Genomic DNA, 27,877 nt, shown 5'->3' with positions numbered 1-27,877 from the left:
CAAACCATACATTTTCAATCGTTTTTTTAACTCATAAATAATTTATTATAATAATAATACAAAAATAATTTAACATAATTTGTACCAGGGTTATGCCTTTGTTCCCTTTTGCTTTATAATGGACCATCAATTTTCGATAGGGCTAAGTCGGGACTATTGTCTGGCCATTGTTGTGATGAATGTGTATACATATGTATGTATTATATGTTCTTAACCATATGTGTTCTTATATTTTAACTCTCTTCTTTGTTATTTCTGCTGGATTTAATAAACGCTTTTGAAGCTACTCCATGTGTATCATTTGGAACCCCCGTCGTCCTGGATCCTACATTAAGTTATTAAATAAAAAAAATGAAAAGAAATGTGACGGTCCTGTGTTTGATCTGCTTGCGGTCGAATTTTTTTCAAATACCTCTTAAAATATATTTATATTTAATTGTTAGTATGAAAAAAATAATGGTAAAAACTACCTATGTACCTACATATAAACAATATAAAACTCCAATAGAAAAATTAATAAATTTGCAATAGATAAGTATGACGTAAATACAGTCGGAGACATAAAAAAAAATACCGCATGACTGCATAGTGCTGTTGCGTAGGGGTGGGTGGAGGATCCAAGTAAAAGGCCAAAGTCGTGTCACAGCATTTATTGATGATTAGGAGATACATGCACTGGCAGTGCTCCGTCCAGAATGTCTTGATATCGCCTTATAAGTACCGCCTTATAAGGGGCAGTCTCAGGGCATTCGGTTACTACCCTATTGTTTAGGCATGTACCCGGATATGTATTCCCACGACACCCGGTTCCACGGTATCGGTCACTTCTGCGAAGGGCCACTTCGGCGGCCATTGTTTAGCCTACATGCACTTAAGAGTCTAAAGATAATCCTTGAAACCAATTATAACGGTCACACAGTATCTGGGATGCTACTCGGCCTAATCCGATCGCACTTACTCGGCCTAATCCGAGTGTATGTAACAGTACATTCAATTTGGGTTTTTCTCAGAATTCTGTCTCGATTGTTTACATTTTTTGTTTTTGGGTATGGAGCACTTCAGGTACTCGATATTTGATACAATGCAAGTGTTTAAGGTTTGACAGTTTTTTGTTGGGCGTCATCGCGCAAAAAATGGATAGCTCGAAACAGATGTCGATTGTTTTCAAATCAAAAATTATTACGTTATTCGAAGCAAATCTTTCTATACGTGAAATATCTCGTCGAGTGAGATTTGGAGAGAGCTCAGTTCGTCGATTTTTGAAAAAATATTGAGACACTGTTACTCTGTGGAGGAAACCTGGGATCGGAAGATGAAGTATGACCAGTGTTCGCGAAGATCGTCGTATCAAGCACATAATGCTAGAAAATCCATTCAAAATAGCTGTAGAAATTCCAGCAGAGCTACATACAAGCATCAGATTATGTGACATTTTCAGAAAAAACATCGAGGAAGTGACTTTCGGAGCATGGATATCGGCCAAACCACCCTGCCAAAAAGCCGTTTCTTGCGTTTAAATGTTTTTTTTTTATCTTATTTTTTTTTTGCTTTTGCTTTTTGTGCAATTCATTTTTTTGTTTTTCTCCCCCTCTTGTTTAATAATCTAGGCCGTTGTGGCGCATTAGGTTCTTCCTGTAATGCCACAATGGTTCAAAACTTTTAAAAAAATAAATAAATGTTTATGTTAAGTGACTACTTTCATCGCTTGAACTTTGTTTTTTTTTTATGAATTGTATGTACGTATAATATGTATTCATTTCTGTATAGTTATTATTTTGTTTCTTTTCTGTTATATTTTTGACCATTGTGGCGCATTAGGAATTCCTGTAATGCCACAATGGTCCAAATTTTAAAAATAAAATAAATAAATAGATAATAGCGCTATTCTGTGTGTGTGTGTGTCTGCGATAACGCTCATCTTACTATAATAGTCGTTTCGATTCGACATATGTACGTCACACTTAAAACACTGCCGACAAAATGTACAGATATAATACGAACACAATAACAGAAGAAAAAAACTTTTATATATAGTGGTTGCTACCAATTAGGGTTTCTGTATTTCCCGACTTTTTCAATTCCCGGGATACGGGACGGAGCCCTGGATCGTGTACACATGTAAAAAACTTTTTTTTTTCAATTTAATATATTTTTTATTAATATTTCTTTTTACAAAATTGAAAGTAAACAATACATAATATATCTATTAACTGGAAAAAATGTAATTATAAAAGTAAACTTATTTAAAGTAGCTTCTTAAGAGGGCTGGACACCAGCGCCTTGTCCATACAAACGTATTACACTTTTCCCTTCCTCAATTATGGCACTAGAGAAACTATTTTTTAATATGCTATGGATATCCACCATTAGCATGCATCTGTGCTTTTATTTTTTTTATTAGTTATTTCTTATAGGAGCTAGGAGCCGCCAAACATCTATAAAATCGCCTCTTTTTTACACCCACGAAAAGAGTCCAGTGTGCTTATTTAACGGTTGATTTAAAAAAAAATACGAGCACAGAAATAGAAAATATCTTTCTCATACGGATGATGAATTTTTTTTTTAAATTGGTCCAGTTTCGGAGGAGAAAACGGGAGAATACGAAACCTCGATTTTGTCGATTTATAATACGTATTATCTGGTCATTCACTCAATATATATTGATATACATATATTGTCGCATTCACTCAATATATATATCGAAGAAAGGAACGGCAACAAAATTAAGGTTTCGGGTGTACTAAGTATACTAAAATATTTAAATGAGAATCTGAAAGCCTATTTTTCTAGCCTTCTAGATTTGGTACTAAAATTTCCAGCAATGTAAAGAACTCTTTCAGTTTCGGTCGAAGTTGGTTTTATTGGTAAAATGGACGTAAACAATTTTTTTTAATTATCGGTTTTTTCTCCTGTCAAGTATGTTTTAATTTATTTTTTAAAGTTGAGGTTATTTTTTATATTTGTCTTTGATAACTCCTTATTCTTCATTCATCGTCAAACACATCATTGTTTCATCTTCATCCAAATCTAAAAGAGTTTCTTCCATTGTGGAATCGTCAATACAAGAAGGATATACTCGGTTCATAATAGTTTCACCGTAGAATATACATTCGCTTTTATTACAACATTTAAAGAATGTTTGAAATTAGATTTATTTTCAAAATTTGTGTTAAAAAATCAGTTTTAGGCTGTTATTAATTTTCAATTCTCGGAATAATTCATCGGTAAGGTCAAGTCCTTCGGTATTCAGATTTTCCAAAAATAGAATTACAAGAAACGATTTTGGCCAAACGTACAGAACCATTATGCTTATAAAACTTCCACGTTTGGGGAATGCGCTGTACTTACTGCTAAACAACAAACCTTTGAGAATATTTTCCGATTCTTTGTGAATTTAATTTATTATTTCCCTTCGTGCAGTCGTGAAAATGTTGTATATTTTCCAGGTTTTTTTTAAATCTAATTCCCGGGATTCGATATAAGAATTCCGGGGACACGGGACAACAACAATTCCGTGAATTCCCGGGAATGTTTGTCCCGGGTCAGAAACCCTACTACCAATGTTTCCTCTAGGGCAGCGGTTTCCAAACTTTATGCTACTACGCCTCCCTAAAAAAAATTTTTTTTTCCGCGCCTCCCTACCTTTTATTTTTAATAGATATAATAATATAGACCCGTTTTAAATAATAAACCTTTATTTAAAAAAAAAATACTGAACACTACAATAGACAGAATAATAAAAAGGTTTTGCTATAACATAAATTTATACGAACACGTATATTTATTTTTATATTAAATTACTAATTAAACTACATCTAACACATCAAAATTTAATGTGAAGGATGTTGTTGCTTATTGGCACAAAGTTTATCAAATCTTGGGGGCAATATGGAGAGTGCCACTCGTAACTCCTTTTCGGATATTAACCTGGCTCGATATTTGGTTTTCATTGCAGCTAGTGCCGAAAAGCCCGTTTCGCTTAAATAAGACGTTACAAACGGTAGAAGAACTTGCATTGCTTTGCAATACAAAGATTCATACTCTCCACTAAGATTCATCCAAAATTTAATTATGGTTTCATTTTGAAACTTTTGTTTTAGTGAGCTATCGCATAATAATTCTATCAATTTTTCTTTTTCGATGGTTGTCAGCTCGAATTCGTCTTCTTCATTGTAGTTAAATGGAATCTGTATCCACAAAAACTTTGAGAAATCAAGGTCCTTGAAATAATTGAAAAAATGCAGCACTAAACCATCCAAGTGGTCAATAAAACGATTTTTACCTTCTTTAATATTGGCTGTGGCCCAGAAATTTTTGGAAAGTGAAAGCATATCCAACTCATTCTTTTGTAAATTTGATTTCCATAACTTCAACTTTTTAATGAAAGCTTTTACTTTGTCTTTTTGAACAAGTGGATATATTTGTGATCCCTGCATTGATTTATTTAAACCGCTCAATTTTCCAAAAATTTCAACTAAATAGGCAAGATTAACAATAAAATTATCGTTCGTCCACAAATGTGCCTCTTCATGTTGGTGTTCTTCTTGAAGGGTTGCTAATTAAATGTGTATATAAAAATTAAATAAAAATAAAAATAAACATTCATGCATTGAATTTTTACTGTTAAGCTACGATATGAAGTTTTATTTATTTGTAGATATTATGGTATGAAAATTATTTTTTTATTTAAAAGTTTTGGCGCCACCCCTGGCAATAGCCCGCGCCTCCCCAGGGAGGCGCGCCTCCCAGTTTGGAAACCGCTGCTCTAGGGCAATGGTCTCGGAGCATTTTGCCCTACCTATTGAAAATTTATTTAATTAATTAAATTTTCTATTGTTTTATATTATTTATATGTAAGTAAGTAGGTTATTATTTTTTTTTTCTTATTAAGACAATTAAATATATTTAAGATGTATTTGGAAAAAATTCGACCGCAAGCGGAACAAACACAGGACCAACACATTTTTTATTTAATAAATTAATCTAGGATCCAGGATGCAGGGGGTTCCAAATGATATATGTGGAGTAGCTTCGACAGTGTTTATTAAATCCACCAGAAATAACAAAGAGAGTGAAAAAAATAGATCACATACATATGGTAAAAAAAAAAATGTATATACATTTCAAAATGACACGATAGTAGAGATGTATTATGCATTAAAACCAAACATCACCCTCAACTTATTAAAAAAAAGAATAGATATGGAGTCGTAAAAGTAAAGCCTGTTGATGTTGTGGAATACACTAAATTTATAGGTGGTGTTGATAGGTCAGACCAAATCATATCTTATTATTCGCGCAATTTCATAGACAACCTTCGAAAACACAAAACATTGTTCATGCTGCCGAAGGCATTTTTTGCTATTTAGATCCTTAGACTTGGCAATATTTATTTCGTGGATTTTATACCGCATAAAAATGGAAAAGGTGATAATTTTTCTGTAATATAGAGAAATTTTAATAAAATCCTTCTTAGGAATTGCACATATAGCAGATGGTAGAAAGTTGGTGACTACCAGTATGAGTTCTAATGTGTTCAAGGAGACAAGCGTTTTTAATGAATGTTTTTTTTTATGTTTAATAAGGTAGGATTTGTGAGTAAACCATTTTGGACAAATGTCACATTTGTATGGTTTTTCCCTAGTATGAGTTCCTTTGTGTATTGTGAGGTTGTATTTGTTGGCAAAAAATTTTAACGTCAGATTTTGCAAAGATTGATTTAGAACAAATGTCACATTGGCATGGTTTTTCTCCAGTGTGAGTTCTATTGTGTATCGTAAGTTTTGATTTTTGATCAAACGATTTTAAACAAATGTCAGATTCGAGGGCGGTGACGTCGCGAGCAGGACGGTGGCTCGTCCGATGGTCGCGCCGATGCGATGCTGCGCCGGCGCCGCTCTTCCGAGGCTGATGTTGGTTGAATCAAATGTCGCATTGGTATGGTTTTTCCCCAGTATGATTTCTATTGTGTATCGTAAGTTTTGATTTTTGACTAAACGATTTTAAACAAATGTCACATTGAAATGGTTATTCCCCAGTATGATTTCTTTTGTGTATCGTAAGACTGGATGACGCAGTAAACGATTTTAAACAAATGTCGCATTGGTATGGTTTTTCCCCAGTATGATTTCTTTTGTGTAACGTAAGTTTTGATTTATGACTAAACGATTTTAAACAAATGTCGCATTGGTATGGTTTTCCCCCAGTATGAATTCTATTGTGTATCGTAAGTTTTGCTTTTTGACTAAACGATTTTAAACAAATGTCACATTGAAATGGTTTTTCCCCAGTATGAGTTCTTTTGTGTGTCGTAAGACTGGATGACGCAGTAAACGATTTTAAACAAATGTCGCATTGGTATGGTTTTTCCCCAGTATGATTTCTATTGTGTAACGTAAGTTTTGATTTATGACTAAACGATTTTAAACAAATGTCGCATTGGTATGGTTTTCCCCCAGTATGAGTTCTTTTGTGTATCGTACGTTGTGCTTGGTAAGCAAACGATTTTAAACAAATATCACATTTATATAAATTATAATTCATCTGATTATTAACAGGGGTGTTGTTAACGTTTGGTGGCGTATTAACATCATACTCATTTTCCCATATTAAATCTTCCAATAGAACTTCTTCCGTTTTGATATCCACACGCATGTTTAGCTTCATCTGATCCTTAGCAGGGATGTTGTCAACGTTTGGTGGTGTATTAGCACCAGGCTCATTTTCCCATATTAAATCTTCCAACAGAACTTCTTCTGGTTTGATATCTACTTGTCTGTTTAGCTTCAGTTTCGAAATTTCATTATTTCGAAGACAAACTTTTCGAAAACTGATGAGTAATTCCAGATTGTTGTTACAAGAACGGCATATCGTATCAGGCAGTTTATCATCTTTATTGACCTGCAAATGCGAAAGGTTTTAGATTATAATGAATTCGGTTGGTAAAGGTGAATATTTTTTTCAACTTTCAAACCGGACTATTTTTAACCTAACCGTTCAAATAAACAAACAAATCACAATTAAAACATTTTTAGAAACACATTTAATATAAAATCCACAACGAAATATGGACATATGTACAATAAATTATTCGATTGTAAGCTGCTTTAAAAATGTATTTCACTTCAGTATGTAAACGTAATCGGAAACAAACAGAGTGCTATATCTCGAGATTGAATGATTGATAGTTACTTTTTTCCGATCGTTTTTATACTTTGCCATATTGCTCATTTTGGTGATCAATATAAGTAAATGGATCCTCCGCCATTACTATAGAGATAAAATATCGTTTAAGACGCGTTTGAAGTTTGCAAATTCGAAATCTGGGTGACGTCTATGTAGTCTTAAGTTTTTATACTTATAAACCAGCAGATTATTAAACGCATTCTATACAAACTGCACGAAATTAAAAAGTGTTCCAGTTTTTTCTTCAACCATGTGAAATTTATAATTTTCGATTGTATTGAGCGATATTTTATTTTAAAAAATATGTACATACATATATTAAATTTAGATTCTTTTCGAATTGCTACTTTGGAGTGTTTTATTAAATTATTTTTCTTTTAATTTACATGGAGCATTCAAGAAAAGTGGTGCACAAAAATGAACATTATGGATTCCGTAAATTTGAAAATTATGGATACCGTATATTGTAAACCATGTTTTTCAAACAACAATAGTAAATGGCGTTTCTTTTAAGGCACTTTTAAGCCAAGTTTTATGACAGCTTGGCTTCATCTTCAACATATTAATCAGATTTACGAGTAAAGTGTAAAGGGTGAACGACCTGCAGCTGACAGCAGGACGAAATGCGTTCCGCCAAATGTGGCTGAGGATTTCCATGGATGGAGACGAAAGCCTCGGCTGGACCAGAAGACAAGCAAAGTCTGCACTGCATTGGAAACTCCATTGAGGCAATTGTGCGAAAAGATGAGTGGCAAAATATCGGATGTCAAATTGGCGTCCGTTGCAATTCGTCCTTTCGTGAGATTTGGTCTAAAGAACACACATTTTTCAGCTATACGCCAATACAAGTCGTTCAACGGCTACGTCCATACTACCGATATCCACACCCGATATTTACGAAATTTTCCATGTCCAGTTCCCATATTGCAAGCTGTGGTTGCTATTTAGGAAATAGTTATTCGTAAATATTGGGTGTAGATATCGGTAGTGTGGACGGCCCCATTGGCTACTTCTTCTACCGATATTTACTAGATTTAGTAAATCCGTGCGTTCGAACGCTATTTCTTGTTTTCAAGGCTGTAATCCGATTTTTTTTGAGATCCACGCGCCCCTCCATAATACCGGCAGTACACATCAGATTACCCTGGGAGGGTGTCGTCGGTAAACGACTACTAGTCATATGTAAACCAGTCACAGGACAACCGGTCGCTCTAGATCGGTCACACTTGATCACCCGTCACACTAAAACTGGTCACGAGAAAACTGGTTTTTTATGTTTATGTTAAACTAGAGAATCGAGGTTTTTTATGTTTTCTCAAAAACCTTTTGGTTTATTGAACTGAAATTTAATATCTAGAATTTTAAGCTTAATACCGAGTTATGTATAAAATTTGCTAAGCATCCGTCAACCGGAAGTGGTAGTTTACTCTTGTTCGATTTTTCTGCAACTATTTTTTTCGACCCCTTTAAGATGCGTGCTCTTCACGAAATAATTCAGGTATTATTTTTGTATCAATGTGATGAAAATAAAAAAAAATCACTAAATTTTATTAACCGGAAGTGGGATTTTTTCCACTTAGCAAGGTCAAAGATGTTGTGACCACGATTCTGTCCACACCATCAGAAAAACTAATAATAACGTACTGCGATTTGTGAACTGTGTTGGCTTTTTGCTGATAAAAAAAAAACTATTTAAGAAATATTATAATTCTTTTTGAGTTGAAGGGATACAAGCAGGGTTGTAGAATAGCCGGTACGCGCCGGTACGGCGTCCCTCTACCTATTATCAGCACTGGGTCGCGACCCGCCATAAAAATGTCAAAAATCAAATAATTAGTATTGTAACGAACGGTTTTACGCGCGCTTAGACTTATCTCGCGGTGGGAGATCCAGAGGGTGGATACGTCGTTCTTCTTCCATGGGTCGGGTTGCGTCAAGGCGCAAACCATGCGAGGTTGCTGAAGCGCGCAAGTATTAGTGAGCGGGCCTACGATCACGATCACGTTGTCGCTCTGATCGACTTGTTTCACTAGTGGCGCCCCTAAGCGAAGCGGCTGCTCGACCATTTACACTGACTGACTGTACATTGTGACTGACGTTTCGATATATCAATACGGCACGGCTCTCGCAATTACACAATTACACTTCACGTTCAATTAATCAATGACGACTGTGTCTTTCGAAAACAACTCCAATCGTTAACACAGTAAATACCATTTAAAGTGAGAAAGAGATTATAAACACGAAACTGTACATTGAGACATGCGATATGCATGTAATTATACCAACAACTCTTAATAGTAAAAAATATATACCAGTATGCCTTTAAATTATGTATAATTGAAGCCTTTAAATTAAATTATAATAAAAGGTCATGGGAAGTCTGAGAAGGAAGTTGTGTACCACATTGTGTAGCAAAAATACTGAAAAAAATGTGAATAAGCACTTTTTGTTTCAACTTGAGACGGTTTCACACATGGTACCCCCACCGCTTCAGAATTAAGTGTATTATCTCTAAATCATAGCTTTATTGCAGCGATTCTATTTCTGGCCTAGTTTATGCTACTCAAAAGTAACATAACATAACAATCATATTATTTCATTAATCTTTAAATTCTTATTGTTCTCTAAATTCACACTATTCCAAAACTAAGGCATGGCAGCTGCCATGGCTCCCCCCCCCCCCCCAAATGACGTCACTGCTTCTTCGGCGGGGGATGGCGGTAGAGACGCTCGCTCTCGATGCGCGCGCGCCTATATGGCGCGCTTTTCTGTGTGACCACTCGAAATAAACGGCGAGTGTTGCCCTATGGGACTATAGGGAGAACGTCGCGTTACAGTATAAAATTTTAAGTTTTTCGAAAAATTTTACCACTTTTGCAATATTATTCACCCAAGTTCGTTAAACAAATAGCGTTGTCGTGGCTTTACATATGTGAGGCAACAGATGTGTCTAGCATATTTAAATATTGGTCCCCATTCATGGACCCATTAACAAAATAAATGGGCCCTGGACCTTTATTCTTTTATGAGTATGACAGCTCAAACCATTGTTTAGGGTGGATGTTTAAGTGTTCTCAGGGGCCGCGACGAAGGATACATTAATCGCTCGAAGATTGCTTTAAGGATGCATTTCTTGCAACATGAGCGCTAAATTAGCATCTTTGAGAAAAAAAATTGACGATTATTTGAAATCACAAGCGCATATTAAAGCCGAAAAAATTATAGTTAGTTCGAAAGAGCAGCCTTTTGAAAAGATTTTAGATATAATGAATGACTTCGACATTGTATCAACCAGTAAAAGTTTTTAGAACTGCGTATTTTATAGTTAAACATGGTAGACCATATTCTGATTGTTTTGATCTATTACTTTTACAAGAATTAAATGGATCGGAAATTAGCTATAGATTGCATTCGCGTTACAGTGCAATAAATATAATTGATCATGTCGGTCAAAACATGAAATCTCGGGTATGCGAAAAAATTATAGAGTTGAATTGAAAAAAATTTTTTTTTTTTTAATGTATTTTGTAACGAACGGTTTAACGCGCGTTATCTGATCTCGCGGTGGGTGATGCAGAGGGCGGATACGTCGTTCTTCTTCCAAGGGTCGGGTTATAGGGAAACGTGAACTAACCTTGGGATACAGTTTATATATAGTCGGGGAGGTTCCTGACTGCAAATCGTCTCGTGGATAACAGCTTCCTCGTGGTCGGGACGCTGGCTCTGCGGTCCTCTGGTCGGTCGGTCCTCTCACGGCTGATGTTTCTCCGGAAACAGCTTGAAGAATACAGGGGACGTTGTGCTGGAACTCAGGGGAGGGAGGGATGCTGCACTCGACCTCACAGCGGTTCTTCAGCAAGATGGCGGATCTCTGGGCCCCGTCTCCCCGTGGAGACGTGCACAGGAGAGATCGTTCTTCCGCGGTGGATGGCGGGTGAGAGAGCTAATCTCGAAGCGCTCGAGATGAGCATGGTAGTTGGCGCGGTAAAGTCACTGGTGTCACCCTAAATATTACTACCGCTACCAACTGAAGGGACACTCGGGAGAACGTCGCGTTACAATTTTAATTTTTCTCATTTTTATTTCAAACATGATAATTTGTAAAATATGATTGTTCAAACCCCTTGGGTCTATCGGCTTTGCCGCCTCCCCCAAGTATATTAAATAAATAAATAAAAAAATCGAGCGTACCGGCACTTCAAAATTTAGCACTACACCACTGGATACAAGACTGGAGGGGACTTTCTAACATAATTTAATTCATGAAAAATCTCAAGTAAACACTAAATCCTGTTTTACGTATGATTTGTGGAATAATTCAGAGAAAATTAAATAATATTTCCGTATTGACCGTGTATAATGCGCCAATAACGTTATAAACATCCGTATCTGTTGGATTGGCAGAACATAGTTTTTCAAAATTAAAATGAATTAAGCATTATTTGTGATCGTATATGAGTCAAGAACTCATATTTGGTTTACAGTCACAGACACGTGACGTCCCATACCACCCAGTGTGTTTTCGCTCATAATCATCGAACCATCAACGACTTGTATTGAGCTATAGCTGAAAAATTTGTGTTCTTTAGATCAAATCTCACGACGGGACGAATTGCGACGGACGCCAATTTGACATTTGATATTTTGTCATTTATCTTTTTGCACAATTGCCTCAATGGAGTTTCCAATGGAGTGCAGACTCTGCTTGTCTTCCGGTCCAGCCGAGGCTTTCGTCTCCATCCATGGAAATCCTCGTCTACATTTGGCGCGACGCATTTCCTCCTGCTGTCAGCTGCAGGTCGTTCACCCTTTACACTTTACTCGTGAATCTGATTAATATGCTTAAGATAAAGCCAAGCAAATGCATGTTAACGGTCCCGTGAATTTATACCGTAACTGCCATAAAACGGACGCCATTTACTATTGTTGTTTGAAAAATATGGTCAACATGGTTCACAATAAACGGAATCCATAATATTAGAATAGCAAAGCCATAAACGTGGAGTCAGTCCATATTTTGATTTGGGATAATAATACATTTCGCTAAAATATCTCTCGTCTCGTTTGGGGTCGGGTCTGTAAGAAATGGCCATTTACATAGGTCTATGCGGTCTAAATTTTTACTCTTCTTACTTTTTCCAGATTTTTCGATGTTTTTAATTTTTTAATTTCAACTAGAGCAGTCGTCAGTTTGACATTTGGCAGTTAGACATCGGTTTCACGTCGTTTTGCGTAATGGACTTAATGGAGTTTCCAATGCAGTGCAGACTTTGCTTGAGCTCTGATTCAGCCGAGTCTTTCGTCTCCATCTATGAAAACCTTCATCCACATTTGGCGCAACTTATTTCGACCTGCTGTCGGCTGCAGGTCATTTACCGTTTACATTTTCCCCCTGAATCTGATCACGTGTTTAATATCCATTTATACAAGCGTATGATATCGCTTTCACGATTTTTTTACCGTCACTGTAATGGAGAATTTCTAACATGCCAAACAAAGAGTTGATATCGGAATCTTCACCCCTGTGACTTAATATAAATATTGTGTTTCGTCAACAATCTTGATAATTATTTCGAACTTTCAAATGACGTTTACGCCAATTTGTAATTGGCTATATGCAGAGAAATGTTATATTAATAGAAGTGGCTTCTGGCGTCATATTGTTGTCAAGTGACGATTGTCCACAGACAATCCTAAATAATTTTAGCATCAGTCGTATTTGACGCTTGGTGCTCGACGTATGTCCGATAAAAACTTCTCTGTTTGTTTATATTACTCGCAAGATGGGCAACCATTGGTAAAAATTGCACAATTCATTCAAAAACACAATAAACAACATGGGATACATTTTTATAATTGATCCGATTGTATTCCGTGCGTTGTAGCATATTTATAGAAACGTACCGCGTAATATTGACAATAATTATTTATTCGTAAGGGCCCTTCTATTATTATTACATTTCTCTGGCTATATGTATGTATGTACGGTTGTATGTGTGTACCTATTTCCATCTAAACTCATTCTTATTTAAACCTTTCTCATTTGCAGTTCAACAAAGGTGACGGATTGCCGGATACGATATGTCGTTCTTGTAAAAACATCTCGAGATTTTAAATCTTCAGATTTTAAAATCTTGAGATTTTTGAGACTTGATCAAAATCTTGAGATTTTAAAACAATGCTTACACTTATTGCCATCTGAATTCATTATAATCTAAACCTTTCACATTTGCAGGTGAAGAAAGACGACAAATTGCCAGATACGATATGCCGTAATTGTAACAACAATCTGGAATTGCTTATCAGTTTTCGAAAAGTTTGCCATCAAAGTGACGAAATTTCGAAACTGAAGCTAAACAAGCCTGTATATATAAAACCGGAAGAAGTTCTACTGGAAGATTTATTATGGGAACATGAGCCAGATGTTAATGCGACACCGAACGTTAACAAAGTCCCTGTTAATGCTCATATGAAAGAAAAGTTATACAAATGTGATATGTGTGGCAAAACTTTCGCTCGTAAAAATTATCTTATTACACACATTAGAACTCATACTGGTCTGAAACCATACAAATGTGACAGTTTTCGAAAAGTTTGTGTTCAACGTGAGAAAATTTCGAAACTGCAACTAAGCGAGCGTGTAATTATCAAACCGGAAGAAGTTCTACTGGAAGATTTAGTATGGGAAAATGAGCCAGATGTTAATGCGACACCGAACGTTAACAAAGTCCCTGTTAATGCTCATATGAAAGAAAAGTTATACAAATGTGATATGTGTGGCAAAACATTTGCTCGTAAAAATTATCTTATTACACACATTAGAACTCATACTGGGGAAAAACCATTCCAATGTGATGTTTGCTTGAAATCTTTCTTATTTAAATATTATCTCACTAAGCACACAATAACTCATATTGGAATAAAACCGCACGAATGTGAAATTTGTTCAAAATCGTTTACAAAAAAAACTAACCTTGCAAAGCACATATTAACTCATACGGGTGAAAAACCGCACCAATGTAAAATTTGTTTAAAATCGTTTAGTCAGTCATCCAGTCTTACGTTACACAAAAGAAATCATACTGGGGAAAAACCATACAAATGTAAAATTTGTTTAAAATCGTTTATTCAGTCATCCAGTCTTACAAAACACAAAAGAACTCATACTGGGGAAAAACCATTCCAATGTGATGTCTGTTTGAAATCTTTCACAGAGAAATCTTATCTCACTCAGCACACAATGAATCATACTGGAACAAAACCACACGAATGTGAAATTTGTTTAAAATCGTTTAGTCAGTCATCCAGTCTCACGAAACACAAAAGAACTCATACTGGGGAAAAACCATTCCAATGTGATGTTTGTTTGAAATCTTTCTCAGAGAAATATCATCTCACTCAGCACACAATAACTCATACTGGAATAAAACCACACGAATGTAAAATTTGTTTAAAATCGTTTACAAAAAAATATATGCTTGCAAAGCACATTTTAACTCATACGGGTAAAAACCGAACGAATGTAAAATTTGCTTAAAATCGTTTAGTCAGTCATCCAGTCTTACGTTACACAATAGAAATCATACTGGGGAAAAACCATTCCAATGTGATGCTTGTTTGAAATCTTTCTCAGTTAAATATCATCTCACTCACCACACAATAACTCATATTGGAATAAAACCACACGAATGTGAAATTTGTTCAAAATCGTTTATTCAAAAATATAATCTTGCAAAGCACATATTAACTCATACGGGTGAAAAACCATACGAATGTAAAATTTGTTTAAAATCGTTTACTCAAAATTCAAAACTTACGTTACACAATAGAACTCATACTTGAATAAAACCATTCGAATCTGATGTTTGCTTGAAATCTTTCACACGTAAATATCATCTCACTAAGCACACAATAACTCATACAAAACGAAATGAATGTGAAATTTGTTTAAAATTGTTTGTTCGACAATCCAGCCTACTAAAACATAAAAAAACCCATGTGACATTTTTTCCAAATCATTTTCGGCAAATTCTGCCCAAATACACTTAATAAATCATACTGAATTAAAACTATAAATGTGAAATTGGTTTACAATGTTCTACCCAAAAATCCCGCTTTACTTTATACCACAGAACTCACACCGGGGAAGAACCATTGATTTCAAGTTTCTCTCATTAGACACATACATACATATATAATCTCATTCCATAGTAAACCCAATGCAACTCCTTATATATGAACTTATTTACAGATACTTGATTTATCATTTCAAAATCAATAGACTTTGTATAATTGTACTGGAAATTATTTCGATAAAGTTCAATACCTTCCAAAAATGTGATTTTTACTTTATGTACGTAGTAACAATAGATGATGTTTTGTGATCATGTTTTTATTTGTATCGTAGCAACGATCTGTTTATTATAATATTGTGGCGCATGAGGTTCTTTCTGTAATGCCACAATGGTCCAAAACTATTAAATAAATAAATAATTTTTGTTTTTTTAGGGGCCAACCCACAGATTTAGAATATACTAGATCCGCCCTCACGTGTTATACTTGTCTCCCTTTTGGCGCATGCTAAATACATGGCGGATGCACAGTTTCTCTTAGTGGGTAGTAGGTACCGCTGCGGCGTAGGGAAAAAAACCCAACTTCCCCGGTAGTTAAACCCCCCGCACCCCTCAGTTAGTGAAGACAAGATCTCCGACTAAAATAACACGTCTGGCCCCATCTAGTGTATTATACATCAATGGGCCAACCCTAACTTAATCAGACCCTTAAATAAATAGGTGTTGGCTGCTAAGATATTTTATTTTTAATTTTCATCAATATTTTCACAATTAAAAACAGTCGTGTTTGATGGGTTCGGTGATAACTAGTTAAATGTGAACCGTTCACAGGATAACCGGTCGCTCTAGATCGGTCACACGTGATCACCCGTCACACTAAAACCGCTCACGAGAAAACTGGTCACGCCCTAAAACTAGTCACGAGAAAACTGATCACACCCTAAAATCGGTCACGAGAAAACTGGTGACTCCCTAAAATCGGTCACGAGAAAACTGGTCACATCCAAAAATTAAAAATTGGTCGTATGATAACTGGTCACAAAAAAAATATTCGCAAATACTTTTTATTTACGAAATTTTTATTATTATCGAGTAGACAGGTTCGAGCCAAAAGCCCTCGTGGCCGTTCGTTGTGGTCTTCAGGAGCTCGCGGGCATCTCATCAGAGTCAACTCATCTCACGCTCTCTAGCAGAGAAATGTAATATTAATAGAAGTGGATTTAGGTGTTCTTTTGTTGTCAAGATACATTCTGTTCACGGACAGATTTAAATAATTTTAGCATGTCGTATTTGACGCTTGGAGCTCGACGTATGTCTGTTTCTTTATATTACTCGCAAGATGGGCAAGCATCGATAAAAATTGCACAATACATTTAAAAACACAATAAACAACATGGGATACATTTTTATAAGTAAATTGTTCCGATTGTATTCCGTGCGATGTAGCGTATTTATAGAGACGTACCGCGTAAAATTGACAACAATTATTTATTCGTAAGGGCCCCTCTATTCTTATTACATCTCTTTGCTCTCTAGCCGCTTATCCTCTCAGCCGTCAAACGCCGCATTCACGCACACGCCCAAACTTTCCGGAATTAATTTAAGTATTAAGACGTGTAGGAATCTCGTCATCGAAATATTCGAGCATATTCCACAACAACAAATCACATTCCTCGCAGAACTCGCACACGTAAACAACACGTGCACTTCTTGGAATCAATCGGCAAACGTTCTAGTAAGTTCCACCCCTACAAGTCGAGTGGAACAAAACCGGTCGAAGCACACCTGCAGCCATTAAACCAAAATCGAGCGGAACACCCCTACCAGTCGAGCGGAACTACACCGGTCGAAGAACACCTGCAGCCATTAAACTACATCGAGCGGAACGGTGCCAAACGTTCTAGCAACTTCCACCCTAATCGACAAAAACACATTCCTCGCACACGCATAAACACCAGCTGCAACGAGTCACGTGATGCCCAAAAACAATATAAAAGGAGGTCCACTTTAAACAACTTCAGTCGACCCACAGCAGCAAGCGTCGACACACAGCAGCAGACCAGTCGACCCACAGCAAAAAGCGCCGACACACGGCAGTGGACCAGCCGAACGAGCCAGCAACACACTGCCATATCCAGAGACCTTCTGAACAAAGCCGAATGCCGAGCCAGCAACACACTGCCATATCCAGAGACCTTCTGAACATAGCCGAATGCCGAGCCAGCAACACACTGCCATATCCGGAGACATCTGAACATATCCGGATCCAGAGCAACGACACATTGCAGATCCAGCGGCCCGCACGACACCAAGTCAACAGCCAATAGCCGCTTCAAGAAAACTTCCCCAAATATTCTAATACACTTGTACAATATTTAGGCAAACAATAAAACAACTTTATTCAAACAAACAGCAGTATTAACTACTAAAACACAGACGAACTCGTCTATAATACATGGCGGACTGGTGGTGAAGAACACCTTCACAACTAGATCAGTCCCCATAGACGTAATAATATATTTTCCCAAAACAAGGACTATTACAACTACCACATCAATTTTTTTCAGATCAAAATTCGTTACTTTTTTCAAACTTTTAGTATTGCCAGCACTACAAACCAATTTTCCTTAATAAATTAACACAAATAAATTGAAATCAACACGAAATAAAATCTTTTTTTCTAGCTAGCAACGAATTTCATTCCTCATTTGTCGTAGGGTAGTCCCGGAAAAATTCAATAAAAAAATTGGGTCACAGGTCTTGTCAACCATTTGGTGTCTTACGATACGATTGCATTAACTTAAGTCTAAAATTTATTGTAACGCGACGTTCTCCCGAGTGTCCCTTCAGTTGGTAGCGGTAGTAACATTTAGGGTGGCACCAGTGACTTTACCGCGCCAACTACCATGCTCCTCTCGAGCGCATCGAGAGTGAGTCTCTCTCACCCGCCAGCCACCGACGAAGAAAGATCTCTCCTGTGCACGTCTCCACGGGGAGACGGGGCCCAGAGATCCGCCATCTTGCTGAAGAACCGCTGTGAGGTCGAGTGCAGCATCACACCCTCCCAAGAGTACCAGCCCAACGTCCCCTGTATTCTTCACGCTGTTTCCGGAGAAACATCAGCCGTGAGAGGATCCGACCACGAGGAAGCTGTTATCAACGTGACGATTTGCAGTCAGGAACCCCCCCCCCCCCTCGAGATTCGACGTGTTAAGCATCGATGTGATTATACATGATACGATGTGGTTCGGTGATTACTAGTCAAATGTGTACCTGTCACAGGACAACTGGTCGCTCTAGATCGGTCACTCGTGATCATCCGTCACGCTAAAACTGGTCACGAGAAAACTAGTCACACGCTAAAACTGGTCACGAGAAAACTGGTCACACGCTTAAACTGGTCACGTGAAAACTGGTCACACCCAAAAATTTAAAATTGGTCACACAAACAAAAATAATCTCAAATACTTTTTATTTACGCAATTTTCATTATTATCGACTAGACATATGATCGAGCCAAAGGCCCTCGTGGCCGTTGTTTGTGGTCTTCGCGAAGAGTTCGCGGGCGTGGCTAGAGGATAGAGAGCGTCAGATGAGCTGACTCTGATGAGATGCCCGCGAAATCTTCGCGAAGACCACAAGCAACGGCCACGGCCACGGCCACGAGGGCCTTTGGCTCGAACATATGTCTAGTCGATAATAATAAAAATTTCGTAAATAAAAAGTATTTGAGAATATTTTTGTTTGTGTGACCAATTTTAAATTTTTGGGTGTGCCCAGCTTTCTCGTGACCAGTTTCAGAGTGTGAACAGTTTTCTCTTGACCAGTTTTAGCGTGTGACCAATTTTCTCGTGACCAGTTTTAGCGTGTGACCAGTTTTCTCGTGACCAGTTTTCTCGTGACCAGTTTTAGCGTGTGACTAGTTTTCTCGTGACCAGTTTTAGCGTGACGGATGATCACGATTGACCGATCTAGAGCGACCAGTTGTCCTGTGACAGGTTCACATTTGACTAGTAGTCCATTTACCAGAAGGGTAAACGAACAACTAGTCAAATGTGAACCGGTCACAGGACAATCGGTCGCTCTAGATCGGTCATTCGTGATCGTCCGTCAGGCTAAAACTGGTCACGAGAAAACTGTTCACACGCTAAAACTGGTCACACCTAAAATCGGTCACGAGAAAACGTTGGACCAAAATCGTCGTTGGTTTGGTCCGTACGCAGCATAAGAGGAACTACAATTTTAATTGTGCCAAAATTACTGAAGGCGGCTACAATAAATTGGGAGCTATTAAAAGGGCTCCATGGAAGTGTCTACGATGCCGTAGTCCACCAAGTTCTCAGTCATTGACCGAGTCACCTTCGCCGTCATTGGGTACACTACTTAAGGAGATCCTTGATATCAAACGTAACATATTATGGGGGATGAATGGATGAGACGTCTGGCATGTTAATGCACGTGTTTATTATATGACAGCTAAAGGCAGAGTGAGTAGTGGCTCTCCGAACCCAGCCGAGTTGGTTCCCACTCGCAGGAAGGCAACCAAACTCGACCATGTCGTATAAGCGAGCCGCCACAATATCATGCCTGCCGTCGCTTGCAGAAGACGATAAAAACTGATATTTGCGACCTCAAAGCAACATGTGAATTTAACAGTTCAAAGATTATTGAGGCTGAAAATAGGATAAATGCAGTAGAGATAAGTGCATATAAAATATGTTGTCAGACCAATGAGCGAAGTGAAATATAGAAGAGCCTTGTAAAAAAAAAAAAAACACCCACGTTGGCCTTTTTGACTGATCTATAACATCGAGGGAGTCAAATTATCTCCCCATTTTTCGAATTTGGGTTGTAGTTGACAGTGTGTTTTCGCTCATAATCATAGAACCATGAACGACTTGTATTGAGTTATAGCTGAAAAATGTGTGTTCTTTAGATCAAATCTCACGAAGGGACGAATTGCGACGGACGCCAATTTGACATTTGATATTTTGTCACTTATCTTTTCGCGCAATTGCCTCAATGGAGTTTCCAATGCAGTGCAGACTCTGTTTGTCTTCGGGTCCAACCGAGGCTTTCGTCTTCATCCATGGAAATCCTCAGCCACATTTGGCCGAAAGCATTTCGTCCTGCTGTCAGCTGCAGTTCGTTCACCCTTTACACTTTACTCGTGAATCTGATATCCTTAAGATAAAGCCAAGCAAATGCATGTTAACGGTCCCGTGAATTTTTACCGTGGCTGCCATAAAACGGACGCCATTTACTATTGTTGTTTGAAAAATATGGTCAACATGGTTCACAATAAGCGGAATCCATAATATTAGAATAGCAAAGCCACAAACGTAGAGTCCGTCCATATTTTGATTTAGGATAATAATTATAGTAGTCACAGTGCTATCCATTGTTCCATTGTTGTAAATTCTTACAACCTTTGAACAATACGCGGCATCTTCTGGGTCCTGTGACTAATAATAATACATTTCCCTATAACTTCTCTTTTCTTGTTTGGGGTCGGGTCTTTAAGAAATGGCCATTTACATAAATGGTCTATGAGGTCTAAATTTTTACTAACCTCTACTTACTTTTTCCGGATTTTTCGATGTTTTTAATTTTTCTCTACGCTACGTCCACACTACCAATATCTACACCCGATATTTTCGAAGTTTGCCATAACCAGTTCCACAAATAGCAACCACAGGTTGCAATATGAGTCAGTCCATATTTTGATTTAGGATAATAATACATTTCGCTAAAACTTCTCTTTTCTTGTTTGGTGTCGGGTCTCTATGAAATGGCCCTTTAGGTCTAAAACGCCCGAAATAAAATATATATTAAAAATTATGTCACAATTATATGTAAAATAAGTTTTTCTATTGTAAACCTTTTGAATTTGCAGGTCAAGAAATATGACGGATTGCCAGATACGATATGTCGTTTTTGTAACACCAATCTAGAATTGCTAATCAGTTTTAGAAAAGTTTGTCTTCGAAATTATGAAATTTCGAAACTGAAGCTAAACAAGCGTGTAGATATCAAACCAGAAGAAGTTTTATTAGAAGATTTAATATGGGAAAATGAGCATGACGTTACTCTGACACCAAACGTTAACAACATCCCTGTTAAGGATCAGATGAAGGAAAAGTTACATAAATGCGATATTTCTTTAAAATCGTTTACCAAAAATTCACAACTTACGATACACAAAAGAACTCATACCGGGGAAAAACCATACCAATGTGACATTTGTTTGAAATCATTCGCTCGAGAATCTCATTTTGTAGAACACAAATTAATTCACACTGGGGTAATATCAAATAAATGTGACATTTGTTTAAAATCGTTTACTCAAAAATCAAGCCTTACGATACATAAAAGAATTCATACTGGGGAAAAACCATACCCATGTGACATTTGTTCACAATCATTCTCTACCAAATCTGCCCTTGTAATACACATAACAAATCATACTGGAATAAAACCATACAAATGTGACATTTGTTCAAAATCTTTTCCTCAAAACTTCCGCCTCACGGAACACAAAAAAACTCACTCTGGGGTGATATCTAATAAATGTGATATTTGTTTAAAATCGTTTACTCAAAAATCCAGCCTTAAGAGACATAAAAAAACTCATACTGGGGAAAAACCATATCAATGTGACATTTGTTCAAAATCATTCATTGAAAAAGGTTGTCTCGTTGAACACATTAGAACTCATACTGGGATGAAACCATATAAATGTGACATTTGTTTAAAAACATTTGCTCAATATTCCCGCCTCATAATACACAAAAGAGCTCATATTGGTGAAAAACCATTTCAATGTGACATTTGTTTAAAATCATTTGCTCAATATTCCCGCCTCATAATACACAAAAGAGGTCATACTGGGGAAAAACCATTTCAATGTGACATTTGTTTCAAATCATTCGCGCATAAAAATTATCTTGTTGAACACATTAAAACTCATGCTGGGATAAAACCATATAATTGTGAAATTTGTTTAAAATTATTTGCTCAAAAATTCCGCCTCAAGATACACAAAAGAACTCATACTGAGAATAAACCATATCAATGTGACAATTGTTCAATATCGTTTACTCAAAAATCCAGCCTTATAAAACATAAAAAGAACCAATGCCGTTGAAAAACAATACCCACGTGACAAAGAACTCATTCTGGGGAAAAACCATATAATTGTGACATTCGTTTAAAAGCCTTTGCTCAAAAATTCAGCATCAAGATACACAATGTGGAAATTCTGGGTAAACTTGAAGACGCCAAAGTGCGCAACGATAAACCCATAAACGGCACACTCGGTAATTCCGTATTTAAATTTGGCAAAGTGCCGTCACCCTAAAATCGGTCAATCAGTTTTCTCGTGACCGATTTTAGGGTGTGACCAGTTTTAGTTTGACGGGTGATCACGTGTGACCGATCTAGGGCGACCGCTTATCCTGTGACTGGTTCACATATGACTAGTAGTCCGTTTACCGTTATGGGAATGATGACTGATTGTGGGGAGGGATGAAAGAGTCAGTGAAAGTTATACCCGCACCGAAAGCGGTTAGCCGTTGGGCCCCACATGTATTATTATAATAAACAACATGATTGAAAACTGAGTGTGTTTGGTCTTCACCTCACCCGCCACATTATCCCTAAAAATAATTTATAATACACCCATATATATTAACTTGAAAAAACTGCATGCCATTTATAATATTCCGTTTGTTACAGACATTACTAAAAAACTAACCAGTAGATTCTATGACAGAATCACTAATAACCATACTAACACACTTGTGAAGAGTCTCGGTGATTACAACAAAATGTCTATACCCTTCAGGTATAACACACAGATTACCTAAACACAATCTGCTTTAGGTCATCGACTTTACAGAGTCTTTAATTAATATTATGTATTAGATGTAGTATGAGCATTTATAACAATTGTGAATAGGATTTTGAGCTCTTTTTCCTATTATGCTGTTAACATTAGATTAACATTAAAATAATATAATACTATGATTACTAACCAAATAAAATAAAATTGTAAAATAGAAAATGATCAGTAGATCAGTAGCTATTAAAAAAGATATAAGATGAATTGTTAACATAATTTTGTAATAATAAAAATGATATTGAGCTATAGCTGTTAAATCTATTCTTTAGTCTTAATCTCAGGGAGAAAAGAACTGGAGCAGTTGTCAGTTAGACATCGGTTTCACGTGGTTTTGCGTAATGGACTTAATGGAGTTTCCAATGCAGTGCAGACTTTGCTTGAGCTCTGATTCAGCCGAGTCTTTCGTCTCCATCTATGAAAACCTTCATCCACATTTGGCGCAACTTATTTCGACCTGCTGTCGGCTGCAGGTCATTTACCGTTTACATTTTCCCCCTGAATCTGATCACGTGTTTAATATCCATTTATACAAGCGTATGATATCGCTTTCACGATTTTTTTACCGTCACTGTAATGGAGAATTTCTAACATGCCAAACAAAGAGTTGATATCGGAATCTTCACCCCTGTGACTTAATATAAATATTGTGTTTCGTCAACAATCTTGATAATTATTTCGAACTTTCAAATGACGTTTACGCCAATTTGTAATTGGCTATATGCAGAGAAATGTTATATTAATAGAAGTGGCTTCTGGCGTCATATTGTTGTCAAGTGACGATTGTCCACAGACAATCCTAAATAATTTTAGCATCAGTCGTATTTGACGCTTGGTGCTCGACGTATGTCCGATAAAAACTTCTCTGTTTGTTTATATTACTCGCAAGATGGGCAACCATTGGTAAAAATTGCACAATTCATTCAAAAACACAATAAACAACATGGGATACATTTTTATAATTGATCCGATTGTATTCCGTGCGTTGTAGCATATTTATAGAAACGTACCGCGTAATATTGACAATAATTATTTATTCGTAAGGGCCCTTCTATTATTATTACATTTCTCTGGCTATATGTATGTATGTACGGTTGTATGTGTGTACCTATTTCCATCTAAACTCATTCTTATTTAAACCTTTCTCATTTGCAGTTCAACAAAGGTGACGGATTGCCGGATACGATATGTCGTTCTTGTAAAAACATCTCGAGATTTTAAATCTTCAGATTTTAAAATCTTGAGATTTTTGAGACTTGATCAAAATCTTGAGATTTTAAAACAATGCTTACACTTATTGCCATCTGAATTCATTATAATCTAAACCTTTCACATTTGCAGGTGAAGAAAGACGACAAATTGCCAGATACGATATGCCGTAATTGTAACAACAATCTGGAATTGCTTATCAGTTTTCGAAAAGTTTGCCATCAAAGTGACGAAATTTCGAAACTGAAGCTAAACAAGCCTGTATATATAAAACCGGAAGAAGTTCTACTGGAAGATTTATTATGGGAACATGAGCCAGATGTTAATGCGACACCGAACGTTAACAAAGTCCCTGTTAATGCTCATATGAAAGAAAAGTTATACAAATGTGATATGTGTGGCAAAACTTTCGCTCGTAAAAATTATCTTATTACACACATTAGAACTCATACTGGTCTGAAACCATACAAATGTGACAGTTTTCGAAAAGTTTGTGTTCAACGTGAGAAAATTTCGAAACTGCAACTAAGCGAGCGTGTAATTATCAAACCGGAAGAAGTTCTTCTGGAAGATTTAGTATGGGAAAATGAGTCTGATGTTAATACAGTACCAAACGTTAGCAACACCCCCATTAATGATCAGATAAATAAAAACTTATATAAATGTGATATTTGTTTGAAAACTTTCGCTCGAAGAGGTAATCTTATTAGACACATTAATAGTCACACTGGATTAAAACCATTCCGATGTGAAATTTGTTTGAAATCGTTTTCTCAAAAATCAACACTTAAGTCACACAGTAGAACTCATACTGGGGAAAAACCATTCCAATGTGATGTTTGCTTGAAATCTTTCTTATTTAAATCTCATCTCACTCAGCACACATTAAGTCATACTGGAATAAAACCACACGAATGTGAAATTTGTTCAAAATCGTTTTCAAAAAAATCTAACCTTGCAAAGCACATATTAACTCATACGGATGAACAACCGTACGAATGTAAAATTTGTTTGAAATCGTTTAGTCAGTCATCCAGTCTTACGATACACAAAAGAACTCATACTGGGAAAAAACCATTCCAATGTTATGTTTGCTTGAAATCTTTCTTATTTAAATATTATCTCACTAAGCACACAATAACTCATACTGAAATAAAACCACACGAATGTGAAATTTGTTCAAAATCGTTTACAAAAAAATCTAACCTTGCAAAGCACATATTAACTCATACAGGTGAAAAACCGTACGAATGTAAAATTTGTTTAAAATCTTTTAGTCAGTCATCCAGTCTTACGTTACACAAAAGAAATCATACTGGGGAAAAACCATACCATTGTGAAATTTGTTTAAAATCGTTTAGTCAGTCATCCAGTCTTACGAAACACAAAAGAACTCATACTGGGGAAAAACCATTCCAATGTGATGTTTGTTTGAAATCTTTCTCAGAGAAATATCATCTCACTCAGCACACAATAACTCATACTGGAATAAAACCACACGAATGTGAAATTTGTTTAAAATCGTTTACAAAAAAATATATGCTTGCAAAGCACATTTTAACTCATACGGGTAAAAACCGAACGAATGTAAAATTTGCTTAAAATCGTTTAGTCAGTCATCCAGTCTTACGAAACACAAAAGAACTCATACTGGGGAAAAACCATTCCAATGTGATGTCTGTTTGAAATCTTTCTCAGTTAAATATCATCTCACTCAGCACACAATATATAACTCATACTGGAATAAAAAATTTGTTCAAAATCGTTTAATCATAAATCTAACCTTGCAAAGCACATATTAACTCATACGGGTGAATCTGATGTTTGCTTGAAATCTTTCACACGTAAATCTCATCTCACTAAGCACCCAATAACTCATACAAAACGAAATGAATGTGAAATTTGTTTAAAATTGTTTGTTCGAAAATCCAGCCTACTAAAACATAAAAAAACCCATGTGACATTTTTTCCAAATCATTTTCGGCAAATTCTGCCCTTTATACCACAGAACTCACACCGGGAAAGAACCATTGATTTCAAGTTTCTCTCATTAGATACATACATACATACATATATAATCTTATTCCATATTAAACACAATGCAACTCCTTATATATGAACTTATTTACAGAAGTTATGTTACGGATACTTGATTTATCATTTCAAAATCAATAGACTTTGTATAATTGTACTGGAAATTATTTCAATAAAGTTCAATACTTTCCAAAAAAGTGATTTTTACTTTATGTACGTAGTAACAATAGATGATGTTTTGTGATCATGTTTTTATTTGTATCGTAGCAACGATCTGTTTATTATAATTTTTGTTTTTTTAGAGGCCAACCCACAGATTTAGAATATACTAGATCCGCCCTCACGTGTTATACTTGTCTCCCTTTTGGCGCATGCAAAATACATGGCGGATGCACAGGTTCACATTAAATGTGAACCGGTCACAGGATAACCGGTCGCTCTAGATCGGTCACACGTGATCACCCGTCACACTAAAACCGCTCACGAGAAAACTGGTCACGCCCTAAAACTAGTCACGAGAAAACTGATCACACCCTAAAATCGGTCACGAGAAAACTGGTCACTCCCTAAAATCGGTCACGAGAAAACAGGTCACACCCAAAAATTAAAAATTGGTCGTATGATAGCTGGTCACAAAAAAAATATTCGCAAATACTTTTTATTTACGAATTTTTTATTATTATCGACTAGACAGGTTCGAGCCAAAAGCCCTCGTGGCCGTTCGTTGTGGTCTTCAGGAGCTCGCGGGCATCTCATCTGACGCTCTCTAGCAGAGAAATGTAATATTAATAGAAGTGGATTTATGTATTCTTTTGTTGTCAAGACACATTCTGTTTACGGACAGATTTAAATACATTTAGCATCAGTCGTATTTGACGCTTGGAGCTCGACGTATGTCTGTTTCTTTATATTACTCGCAAGATGGGCAAGCATCGATAAAAATTACACAATACATTCAAAAACACACAATAATTAATAATAACACAATAATAATAAATAGTTCGCCGTCGATCGATGACCCATTCGCACCGGTATTAGCTCTTCCATAAATAATATTTAATTAAAAGTATCTAAACGGTCTTAAAAAAATCTGTCAATAAAGTTTGTTCCTGTAGTGCTATTTTTAATTCGTACTTATAAAATATACTTGTGGCGGCTCGCTTATACGACATGGTCGAGTTTGGTTGCCTTCCTGCGAGTGGGGACCAACCCGGCTGGGTTCGGAGAGCCGCTACACACTCTGTCTTCAGCTGTCATATAATAAACACGTGCATTAACATGCCAGTCGTCTCATTCGTCCATCCTCCATATACTCATAATAATCACAAAAAATATCATTTCAAGTTTCAAGTGGGTAGTCCGTACATTCTCGTTCGCAGAGTGAATTTCATATATTGTCAACCTTTAGTTCAATTCAATTTGGCAATCATGCAGTGTTGCGCATCTTGTGAAACGCTATTTTCTAATGGTGTTC

At 36.5% G+C, this 27,877-nt stretch overlaps 6 protein-coding genes across 12 annotated transcripts; 4 read left to right on the top strand and 2 right to left on the bottom strand.

Annotated features, from left to right (window-relative positions):
* Positions 1–4,888: 4,888 nt before the first annotated feature.
* On the bottom strand, positions 4,889–8,006 carry LOC143921495 (uncharacterized). The gene is made up of 2 exons (XM_077444824.1): positions 7,787–8,006; positions 4,889–6,900 (listed from the first exon to the last, which is right to left on the bottom strand). Exons 1-2 carry the CDS (start codon positions 7,907–7,909, stop codon positions 6,028–6,030), a joined length of 996 nt encoding a protein of 331 aa, XP_077300950.1. The 5' UTR covers positions 7,910–8,006; the 3' UTR covers positions 4,889–6,027.
* A 3,662-nt stretch (positions 8,007–11,668) lies between these two features.
* Positions 11,669–17,663, top strand: LOC143921462 (uncharacterized). 7 transcript variants are annotated; one of them, XM_077444787.1, is made up of 4 exons: positions 11,767–11,986; positions 12,372–12,555; positions 13,238–13,280; positions 13,424–15,519. In XM_077444787.1, the coding sequence occupies exons 2-4, from the start codon at positions 12,500–12,502 to the stop codon at positions 14,723–14,725; spliced, it is 1,401 nt and encodes a 466-aa protein (XP_077300913.1). In that variant the 5' UTR covers positions 11,767–11,986; positions 12,372–12,499; the 3' UTR covers positions 14,726–15,519. The 7 variants fall into 7 exon arrangements, with proteins under 7 accessions (XP_077300912.1, XP_077300913.1, XP_077300911.1 ...); XM_077444788.1 differs by having other exon boundaries at positions 11,776–11,986; positions 12,331–12,555; XM_077444786.1 differs by lacking the exon at positions 12,372–12,555 and having other exon boundaries at positions 11,669–11,986.
* Positions 14,668–17,663, bottom strand: LOC143921507 (uncharacterized). Its single transcript, XM_077444837.1, has 2 exons — positions 17,438–17,663; positions 14,668–17,385 (listed from the first exon to the last, which is right to left on the bottom strand). Exons 1-2 carry the CDS (start codon positions 17,541–17,543, stop codon positions 17,132–17,134), a joined length of 360 nt encoding a protein of 119 aa, XP_077300963.1. The 5' UTR covers positions 17,544–17,663; the 3' UTR covers positions 14,668–17,131.
* Positions 17,664–20,200: 2,537 nt separating this feature from the next.
* LOC143921493 (uncharacterized) lies at positions 20,201–23,297 on the top strand. The gene is made up of 2 exons (XM_077444822.1): positions 20,201–20,404; positions 21,157–23,297. The coding sequence occupies exon 2, from the start codon at positions 21,391–21,393 to the stop codon at positions 22,405–22,407; it is 1,017 nt and encodes a 338-aa protein (XP_077300948.1). The 5' UTR covers positions 20,201–20,404; positions 21,157–21,390; the 3' UTR covers positions 22,408–23,297.
* A 194-nt stretch (positions 23,298–23,491) lies between these two features.
* Positions 23,492–26,594, top strand: LOC143921501 (uncharacterized). Its single transcript, XM_077444831.1, has 2 exons — positions 23,492–25,405; positions 25,994–26,594. The coding sequence occupies exons 1-2, from the start codon at positions 24,736–24,738 to the stop codon at positions 26,053–26,055; spliced, it is 732 nt and encodes a 243-aa protein (XP_077300957.1). The 5' UTR covers positions 23,492–24,735; the 3' UTR covers positions 26,056–26,594.
* Positions 25,489–25,971, top strand: LOC143920780 (uncharacterized; the record flags this gene model as incomplete). Its single annotated transcript, XM_077443735.1, has 1 exon — positions 25,489–25,971. A coding segment is annotated over one exon (483 nt), but the record flags the coding sequence as incomplete, so codon positions are not given.
* Positions 26,595–27,877: the final 1,283 nt, after the last annotated feature.

This window comes from Arctopsyche grandis, chromosome 13, assembly GCF_051622035.1.
Source record: "Arctopsyche grandis isolate Sample6627 chromosome 13, ASM5162203v2, whole genome shotgun sequence".
Lineage (NCBI taxonomy): Eukaryota > Metazoa > Arthropoda > Insecta > Trichoptera > Hydropsychidae > Arctopsyche > Arctopsyche grandis.
The sequence above is the reverse complement of the archived record's forward strand: the minus strand, read 5'-3'. Positions and strand labels throughout refer to the sequence as shown.

Coding starts and splice junctions, on each gene's coding strand:
- LOC143921495 (XM_077444824.1), bottom strand. CDS start 7,909: ATGGAGTTTCCAATGCAGTGCAGACTTTGCTTGTCTTCTGGTCCAGCC. Junction 6,901..7,786: donor CGTCCTGCTGTCAGCTGCAG/GTCGTTCACCCT, acceptor TCGCATTTGCAG/GTCAATAAAGATGATAAACT.
- LOC143921462 (XM_077444783.1), top strand. CDS start 11,931: ATGGAAATCCTCGTCTACATTTGGCGCGACGCATTTCCTCCTGCTGTC. Junction 11,987..12,371: donor CCTCCTGCTGTCAGCTGCAG/GTCGTTCACCCT, acceptor CAACTAGAGCAG/TCGTCAGTTTGACATTTGGC. Junction 12,556..13,423: donor CGACCTGCTGTCGGCTGCAG/GTCATTTACCGT, acceptor TCACATTTGCAG/GTGAAGAAAGACGACAAATT.
- LOC143921507 (XM_077444837.1), bottom strand. CDS start 17,543: ATGTGTCGTTGCTCTGGATCCGGATATGTTCAGATGTCTCCGGATATG. Junction 17,386..17,437: donor AGGTCTCTGGATATGGCAGT/GTGTTGCTGGCT, acceptor TGGATATGGCAG/TGTGTTGCTGGCTCGTTCGG.
- LOC143921493 (XM_077444822.1), top strand. CDS start 21,391: ATGAAGGAAAAGTTACATAAATGCGATATTTCTTTAAAATCGTTTACC.
- LOC143921501 (XM_077444831.1), top strand. CDS start 24,736: ATGAAAGAAAAGTTATACAAATGTGATATGTGTGGCAAAACTTTCGCT. Junction 25,406..25,993: donor ATCGTTTAGTCAGTCATCCA/GTCTTACGATAC, acceptor TCAGTCATCCAG/TCTTACGAAACACAAAAGAA.